Source organism: Vicia villosa, unplaced genomic scaffold, assembly GCF_029867415.1.
Source record: "Vicia villosa cultivar HV-30 ecotype Madison, WI unplaced genomic scaffold, Vvil1.0 ctg.003332F_1_1, whole genome shotgun sequence".
Classification (NCBI taxonomy): domain Eukaryota; kingdom Viridiplantae; phylum Streptophyta; class Magnoliopsida; order Fabales; family Fabaceae; genus Vicia; species Vicia villosa.
The window spans coordinates 180640-189904 of record NW_026706179.1 but is presented as its reverse complement, the minus strand read 5'-3'; the positions used below and the strand labels follow the sequence as shown (position 1 = coordinate 189904).

The window sequence follows — 9265 nt, the reverse complement described above, 5'->3', positions numbered from 1 at the left end:
TCTTCCACTATTTCAGGAATTAATATACAAGTATTTTGGTACAACGAACTATCATCCATATGGACACTAATAGCGACACTCTAGTTAATATTTAATTAGAATTTTCAACTTTTTTTTAGTAATACTTTCTATATATTTAATAAATACACATATCATCTTATTTATAAACAAAAATTCTTATCATTTAAAATGCATTATTATTATTATCATTTTAAAATAAATTTTAATAGAAAAGATTTAGACTCAAAAATTTAAGATAATGTAATTTAAAATAAAATAGTTAACAAATCTCAAATTTAATTGGTGGCAATCATTTATATATTTCACAAAATTATTTTTATGCTTAGAAATAAAAATTAATATAATATTTAAACTCAAATCAATCAACATTTTCAAATTGGATTATAAGTATATATCAGGTATAAAGATTTTATAACTCTATTTCTTAAATAAAAGAAAATATTGGAACTTCAAGAGTAAATCCTAGTAACTCAATTTAATATTTTTTAAATCTTTAGAATATTATAATAACTTAAATTTAATCTTTACAAATTTGAAAACATTCCAATTCCAAATTAGTTTCTAGACGTGTCTATTATATATGTCAATGTAAAAACATCTAAAATATTTTAGGTCAAAATAAACCCTAATTATATATTATATATAATAACAAATATAAATATTTGTTATTATATTTGTTATTATATAAACCCTAATTATATATAATGGTTTAGGGTTTGTAAAAGTTCATCGCTCAAATCATCACTCTCAATTCACAAACAAGGTATTCTTCTATTTTCCTCTAATAATGGTTAAAAGGAGAAAAAATCGTATGAAAATCAAAGATAGGATTAGTGATTTACCTGATAGTATTATACTTCACATACTCTCTTTTCTGAACATCAAACAAGCTCTTCAGACTTGTATTCTCTCAACAAGATGGATGAATCTCTGGAAGCAACCTCCCACTCCTGTATTAATTTCTTCACAACTCACCACTGCCGATATTTTCATCGAATTCGTGTCTCTGATCTTTTCTAATCGCAATATCTCAACAGATCTTTACACTCTAAGATTTCGCAGCAGTAATGTCACGGAGCAAAGCCTTCTCGAAACGATTCTAAATTACGCTGTTTCACACAAAGTACAACAATTAGATGTCCATGTTAAATGTGATATTCAACAATTTCCGACTTGTTTATTATCGTGTCGCAGTTTAACCTCTCTTGATCTTTGTTTTAGTCATCCTACAGTTTATGGTAGGACCACATTGTTTCCTAGTTCTTTGAATATGCCAGTATTGACTAGTTTGAGTCTATGGCACTTTGCCTTTTCGGTTGGCAATGATGGTCGTGTTGATCCATTTTCAGCATTAACCAATTTGAAAAGTTTGACAATGGTGTATTGTAAAGTTGCGGGTGCGCAAAACCTTCGCATTTCAAGTACCAAGCTTGTCAATTTCTATATATACATGAGACATTATGCTCGCGAAACCTATTTTGGAATCGAATTACATGCTCCAAGTCTTTGTACCTTTAATTTTAGTGGTATTCCGGTTCAAAAACTCTGTTGGGGCAAGAGCAATCTCTCTTCGATCAAACAAGTAAGTATTGATATAATTGAATTTTGGAAATCAAAGGAGACTTCATCGGTTCTACTCAACTGGCTGATTGAACTTGCTAATGTGGAATCGTTGACGATCTCTTCAACTGCTCTTAAGGTACTTTAGGGGCGAAAAAAGCTCCTTTTCACTCTACACTTACAATGACCCGAGTTTTTTTAATATGCTTGCTTCTTATATCGTATTTATACATTTTATCAAAAATATGACTTGAAGTAAAAAAGTCCTAATTAATATGTTTGTTTAGGTTATTTCCTTAGTTCCGAATTTATTGGTTGAACTCCCTTCCTTGTATAACTTGAAGTCACTCAAGGTAGAAAAGAGACAAATTTCACGAATGATACCAGATGGAATAGTGGACATTTTGATTCAAAACTCGCCTTCACCAAAGGTTTACATCATAGATTGATTAAGGTAAAAAGTGCATTCAACTTCCTAATGAGAGACTTTTTCCTTTCTCTGTTTGTGTTTCCCATGATGTCTTGGTTATATATTACAAAACCTTATGTAGAGAGAAATATATAACTACAAAATTTTTGTATGATCATGTGTGTGACAATATTCTTTGATGAAGTCTGTGATACATGGAAAAAAAGGAAGAGAAGCATCAACTCCTGTAGCTTCTTTGTTGCGGCCTAGGAACTAGTTACCATCTGAATTTATTTAAACTTTGAATGATAGGTATTATTGTAAATTTATATATCTGTTTCATTTTATATAGCCTGGTGCAGCCTTGGTCAGGAAAAAAGCAGATGATGTGACTAAATTTATGAAGAAATTGAAGGACTCTTTATGGATTTTGCATATAGCAACCTCCTTATTTTGTGAATTACATATTTATTGGTTACTTTAATAGACTGTTATAAATTGATGTTTTTTTATCAACATAACTTTTTTTCCGTAATGCAATATATTTGCATCAAGTGTTGTTTTTCTGTGACTTCAGGATCACATTCAGTTGTTGGAAGTCAATTTGGTTTGATGGAAACACTAGTTATAATTATAATTAAGGGTGTTCAACACCTTTCATGTATACATGCATATAAGACATCATGCATCATCATTTCTTTTTTCAATTATTTAGAGAAGGCCACTCCATCGTATTAAGTGATCTTCCTTTCTCATTAAGATCTGCATCTTTTTCTCCTTAGTTGTGAATGTTCAACCATCAACTATTCATCCTTTGGACCAGAACACATCAAACCGAACCAGAGTTCGTACTCTATGATGCATGAACTTAATAATAACATACAATTACGACCATTCACAATCGACCTCTCTTCTGATCGTGTACGTTGCAAATAAGGTCACCTCAACACAATAAGTAAGATATGTACACAATCAACAGTCGTAAATCATACCATTGTCTCCACAACACATCACCACACATGTACAATCATAATTAACTCATTCACAATTATACAAATATTTTTAATATCATAGATTTATTCAACATACCATCACACATTAATTTAATCTCAGCAACTACACCAAAACAACAGTCAAACATTGACCGCCCAAAATAATAGCATCAAAAAACTAAATCGGCCACTCAAAAACGGCCCCTAGTGCCTGTGACGGTATGTTCGTCACCTAGACCGGCACCGAGTCCCCCTCAACTAGTTACTCTTGTGACGAACAACAAGAGAAATCCCGCCCGAAGACCATGACGGTCACCCCCACTGACGACTGTCAGCCCCCTCAGACGCGTGACGTTCAGCCCGTCACAATAATGACGTCCATCACTCTGTTGCAGAAACCAAAATTTGTGTTTTTGACCATGTGAGCTCATTCAAAGCTCTGATTTCGATCCCAAACAACCCAAATCGCACAAAAAAATTAATAGAGACATTATACAACAGTTATACAACACTTATGCATCGATTATCATTCAAATCCATCGATTATTAATAATGAATTAAGGATTATGTTCATAGCACCCAAACACATCAATGACAACAGCCAAATTCATAATTCATACTAACTCATCGTGTATAAAAATTAGTACATTATAGAACACCAAATTACACACAAAACATGACAAATATCATGAATTTCTCATAATCACATACAAAGCTCATAAAACATATTAGTGGTGGGAAAATCTAGAGGAGGTTTCAATGTCTCCCAAAAACCCTTGTTCTTCACTCTTGCATCTTTTTCCCCAGTTCCACACTTTTCTATGTAACACTCCTTTTTCTCCTAACACATTTTATTTTTTTTAACAAACATTATAACAAATAACGTTTTTTATGATGAAACTTTCACCATGAACAATAAAAAATCGAGGGTATATGTAATGAGAGAGCCTTTTTTTATTTTTTAAAAAAAATCAATTTGTTACCTCGGTTTTCACAAAAACCGACATAAATATATGCTCAAGGTTTGAGATTCGATTCACTTTTCCTGCAATTTTATGTTTTATTAAGAAAAAAAGGCGCCTTTATATTGTTAGAACAAGATTTGTTCTGATCAATTATCTTAGTTTTGATGATAACAATAATATGAATTTTGCTTAAGATAATATGGTACTCTAATCCAATGCAATTTCCTTTTCAGGAAATATATATAAAAGAGTACGCATAATTCAGCGCTCAGAAGCTTTGTCTCAAGGGTTCAGCATGCAACATCAGAACATGGTCTGGCAAGACATCAGAAGATGGTCGAAGCAGAATCAGAACATGGGTCTATGGAAGCATCAGAAGAACAAGAGAACAGAAGCACTGAAGTTCTGATGGTATCACGCTCAGAAGCACTTCAAGGTCAGAAGATCAGAAGATGCTATGCACCAAGTTGTTTGACTCTGATGATATTCAAACGTTGTATTCACAAACATCAGATCAGAAGAAAGTACAAGTGGCAAGCTACGCTGACTGACAAAAGGAACGTTAAAAGCTACTAAAGGCTACGTCAGTAGACACAGCGTGAACAAGGCTCGAGGTAGTTGACAAAAGCGTATAACATTAAATGCGATGCTGTACGGAACACGCAAAGCATTAAATGCATTCAACGGTCATCTTCTCCAACGCCTATAAATATGAAGTTCTGATGAGAAGCAAGGTTAACGATCCTGAACCAAAAACAACTCAAATCAACTTGCTCAAACGCTGTTCAAATCAAAACTCAGAATCTTCATCTTCATCAAAGCTCACTACATTGCTGTTGTAATATATTAGTGAGATTAAGCTTAAACGTTAAGAGAAATATCACAGTTGTGATTATCGCTTTTTAGAAGCATTTGTAATACTCTTAGAATTACATTAAGTTGTAAGGAACTAGAGTGATCGTGTGGATCAGAATACTCTAGGAAGTCTTAGGAGTGAACTAAGCAGTTGTAACTAGAGTGATCGTGTGGATCAGTATACTCTAGAAAAGTCTTAGAGGGTATCTAAGCAGTTGTTCCTGGAGTGATCAGTGTGTGATCAGAAGACTCTGGAAGACTTAGTTGCTGACTAAGTGGAGAACCATTGTAATCCGTGCGATTAGTGGATTAAATCCTCAGTTGAGGTAAATCATCTCTGCGGGGGTGGACTGGAGTAGTTTAGTTAACAACGAACCAGGATAAAAATAACTGTGCAATTTATTTTTATCTGTCAAGTTTTTTAAAGCTACACTTATTCAAACCCCCCCTTTCTAAGTGTTTTTCTATCCTTCAATTGGCATCAGAGCGCCGGTTCTAAGGTGCAAGCACTTAACCGTGTTTAGAAAAGATTCAGGAAGAGAAAAACGCTTCAGTAAAAGATGGTTGATGAAAGTGAAAAGTCTACACCTACACCTGCATCTACATCTGGCTCTGCTGAGCAATACAACGGTAACAATGGTTATACTAGACCGCCGGTATTTGATGGTGAAAACTTTGAATACTGGAAAGATAAACTGGAAAGTTACTTTCTTGGTCTAGATGGTGATCTATGGGATCTTCTGATGGATGGTTACAAACATCCAGTAAATGCCAGTGGCGTAAAGCTGACAAGGCAAGAGATGAATGATGATCAGAAGAAGCTTTTCAGGAATCATCATAAATGCAGAACTGTTTTGCTGAATGCTATCTCTCATGCTGAGTATGAGAAGATATCTAACAGGGAAACGGCCTATGACATATATGAGTCCTTGAAAATGACTCATGAAGGAAATGCTCAAGTCAAGGAGACTAAAGCTCTAGCTTTAATCCAGAAGTATGAAGCCTTCAAGATGGAGGATGATGAAGACATTGAAAAGATGTTTTCAAGATTTCAAACTCTTACTGCTGGATTGAGAGTTCTTGACAAGGGATACACCAAGGCTGATCACGTAAAGAAGATCATCAGAAGCTTACCCAGAAGATGGGGTCCTATGGTGACTGCATTCAAGATTGCAAAGAATCTGAATGAAGTTTCTCTGGAAGAGCTTATCAGTGCCTTGAGAAGTCATGAAATAGAGCTGGACGCAAATGAGCCTCAAAAGAAAGGTAAGTCTATTGCATTAAAATCCAATATCAAGAAATGCACTAACGCTTTTCAGGCTAGAGAAGAAGATCCTGAAGAATCAGAATCTGAAGAAGAAGATGAACTGTCCCTGATCTCCAGAAGGCTAAATCAACTCTGGAAGACCAAGCAAAGGAAGTTCAGAGGCTTCAGAAGTTCAAGGAAATTTGAACGTGGAGAATCTTCTGATGAAAGAAGATTTGACAAGAAGAAGGTCATGTGCTATGAATGCAATGAGCCTGGACACTTCAAGAATGAATGTCCAAAACTTCAGAAGGAAAATCCCAAGAAGAAGTTTCATAAGAAGAAAAGTCTTATGGCAACCTGGGATGAGTCAGAAGATGATTCAGACTCTGAAGATGAGCAGGCTAACTGTGCGCTGATGGCGACAGAAGATGACGGATCAGAATCTACATCAGAATCAGATTCTGAAGAGGTATTTTCTGAACTTACTAGAGATGAGTTAGTTTCCGGTCTAACTGAACTTCTGGAACTCAAGTCTCAAATCAGTCTCAAATACAAAAAGCTGAAAAAGCTATTTGAATTTGAAACAAAGAAGCTTGAGTTGGAGAATTCTGAATTAAAAGAAAAACTTTTAAAACTATCCAATAATGTTGGATCTCCTTCTGATTCAGAAAAATCCACTCCTAGTCTAAACCATATTCTGAAAGAATATGATTTAAGTTTCAGGAAGTTCTTATCTAGAGGTATTGGCAGAAGTCAGCTAGCTTCTATGATATATGCTGTGTCTAGAAACAAAAGAGTTGGCATTGGTTTTGAGGGTGAAACCCCATACAAACTTGAACCTGTTGATGAAATGAAACTCACATACAAGCCATTGTATGATCAGTTCAAGTATGGCCACTCCCATGATATTAGGCACACTTCACATGCTCAAAGTTTTCACATAACACACACCAAAAAGCATGTGACACAACCTAGGAAATATCATGAAACTCACATTAAAAATTATCATGCTGTTCCTCCTATTGCTTACAATGTTAAACCCAAGTTCAATCAGAACTTGAGGAGAACTAACAAGAAAGGACCCAAGAAAATGTGGGTACCAAAGAAAAAGACTATTTCTTTTGCAGATTCTCTTGGTGACAAAGAAGATAAAAGTCAACATGACATGTCTCCTGGACTCAAGTTGATCTCAACACTTGAAGGGAAGAAAGACCGTCTTCCAAGTTCTGGTACTTAAATCTGTTGAAGAAACTTTGTCTGAAGGAGATCAGAAAAGATAGTTTATCAGTCTTGAAGTCATTTGTCTTGTTTGTTTCTCAAGCAATGGTGTTTCGTTCTTGAGTATTCTAAATGCTCTAAATGCTACAGAATATACAAAATTGAAACATTGATTGTGGACGAATCAATAAACATCTGGTTTGATGATAAACTTGTTTCTGATGAAACAAAGAGCTTAAGAACTTCTGCAGATACAGTTTTGTCTTATCAGAAGCTGCAGAACAAAGAAGTGAACCTCCAGAAGCTGTATATATCAGAAGTAATGGATCAGAAGATCATTCAGATTTATATCAGCACACTTCAGAAGGAGTGTTTCCAGAAGAGAAACGTGATCAGAATCTGAAGGCGTAAAGTCTATTCTGAAATTTACAGTTGTCATCTATTATCTGATGGTGAACACGTGTCTGTACGGTTTGTACAAAGCGTGCAGTTGAAAAGACGCCGACCTAGGTAACTGTTTTAAATCATTTCATTTACCACGTTCTCTCTCCTCACGTCACTCATCATTTAATAAAATTGATTTCCTTTGATTCTGGAACTGTTCAATTTATATTTCTTATTATTTTCCTTTTCAAATCCGTCTCTATATATTCTTTTCAAATCATATCTTACATTTTTTTTTCGCTCCCTTGTCTCCCTCTCTCCTTGCATTCTCTCGTTTGAAAAGTTCTTAGCCGTTTTCTAAAAACCCTAATCGAAAACCCAGTTCGCTCTTCTTGTTTGTTTTTGTTCATTCTGCATCCATGGCTGCCTTCTCATCCCAAAATGCTGAGTCATCTGTTCCTCATCATCTCCAAGAAGAAACTTTGCAACTCACTCCTGTTGTCGCATGCTCCATTCCTAAAGATGAATTGGAAGTTCTGTGTGAACTCATGGTTGACTTTGACAACATTGAAGAAAACCAATTTCACCTTAAAGAAGACATCATCTTTCAAGGATGGACCTCGTTGTTTGCTGAGTTCGTTGGTCCAGTTTATCCGGATCTTGTCAAGGAGTTCTGGGTACATGCTGTGGTTGCTCCAAAATCTATAATTTCTTTCGTTCATGGAAAGTTTGTCGTTATTACTGAAAACATCCTAAGAATGATGTTTGATCTGAAAAACCCTGAAGGGGTTTTTGAGCTTGATCAAAGGGCAGATATGGGAGATGTCCTATCCACTCTTTATCCAAATGTCAAGAAAACAAAATACGTCAAGGAATTGAGAGATGTCTACAGAATCTGGACAAAGATCCTTCTTGGGTGTTTCTACCATAGGAAATCAACACATGCTTCGGATTTCATCAGTAATGATCAAAGGTATATTCTTTATTGCATTGCCACTCAGAAAAAGGTTGATGCGATTTACATTATCTTCAACCATATGTGGAAAGCAGTAAAGGATTCCAGAAACGCTTTCAGAAAAGAAAATGGTGGAACAATCATTCCTTTTGGTAGAATTATTACAAACCTTCTAGTGCATTCCAAGATTGTTGAGAGTCTGGAGTCTGAAGGTATTATCAAAAACCTTGCTGTCACCTCTGGAGCCTGTCTGAATGCTTTTTCTTTGAAGAAGATGAAAATTATTGACACTATCCTCAAAGTTCCTAAACCTCTAGCTGGAACAAGAATCAGAAGAAAACCAGTACTAGCTGACTTTGAAACCTTCTTCAATAGTGAGGTACCTGAAGTCAGAACTAAGTATCTGAAGTCACAAAAAGAGGATAAGAGTCTTAAAGATCAAGACAAAGGTGCTCCTATTAAAGTGAATCGTAAGAAGGAAGAAAGGACCAAAAGAAAGTTTGATCATCCTGCTGCTACCACCAATAAAGAAATGGTCCCAGAAGAAGTCATTGCAAAGGTTGCTAAGGCTGTCTCTGCTGACTTTGAGAAGAAAAAGAAGGAAGCTGAGAAAAAGAAGAAGAAGTCTAACAACAATGCTGAGATTGTTGGAGTTGT

General features: G+C 35.2%; 1 protein-coding gene across 1 annotated transcript; it reads left to right on the top strand.

Annotated features, from left to right (window-relative positions):
- The first annotated feature begins 808 nt into the window (after positions 1–808).
- LOC131640827 (FBD-associated F-box protein At1g66310-like) lies at positions 809–2030 on the top strand. Its single transcript, XM_058911204.1, has 2 exons — positions 809–1720; positions 1869–2030. Exons 1-2 carry the CDS (start codon positions 809–811, stop codon positions 2028–2030), a joined length of 1074 nt encoding a protein of 357 aa, XP_058767187.1.
- Positions 2031–9265: the final 7235 nt, after the last annotated feature.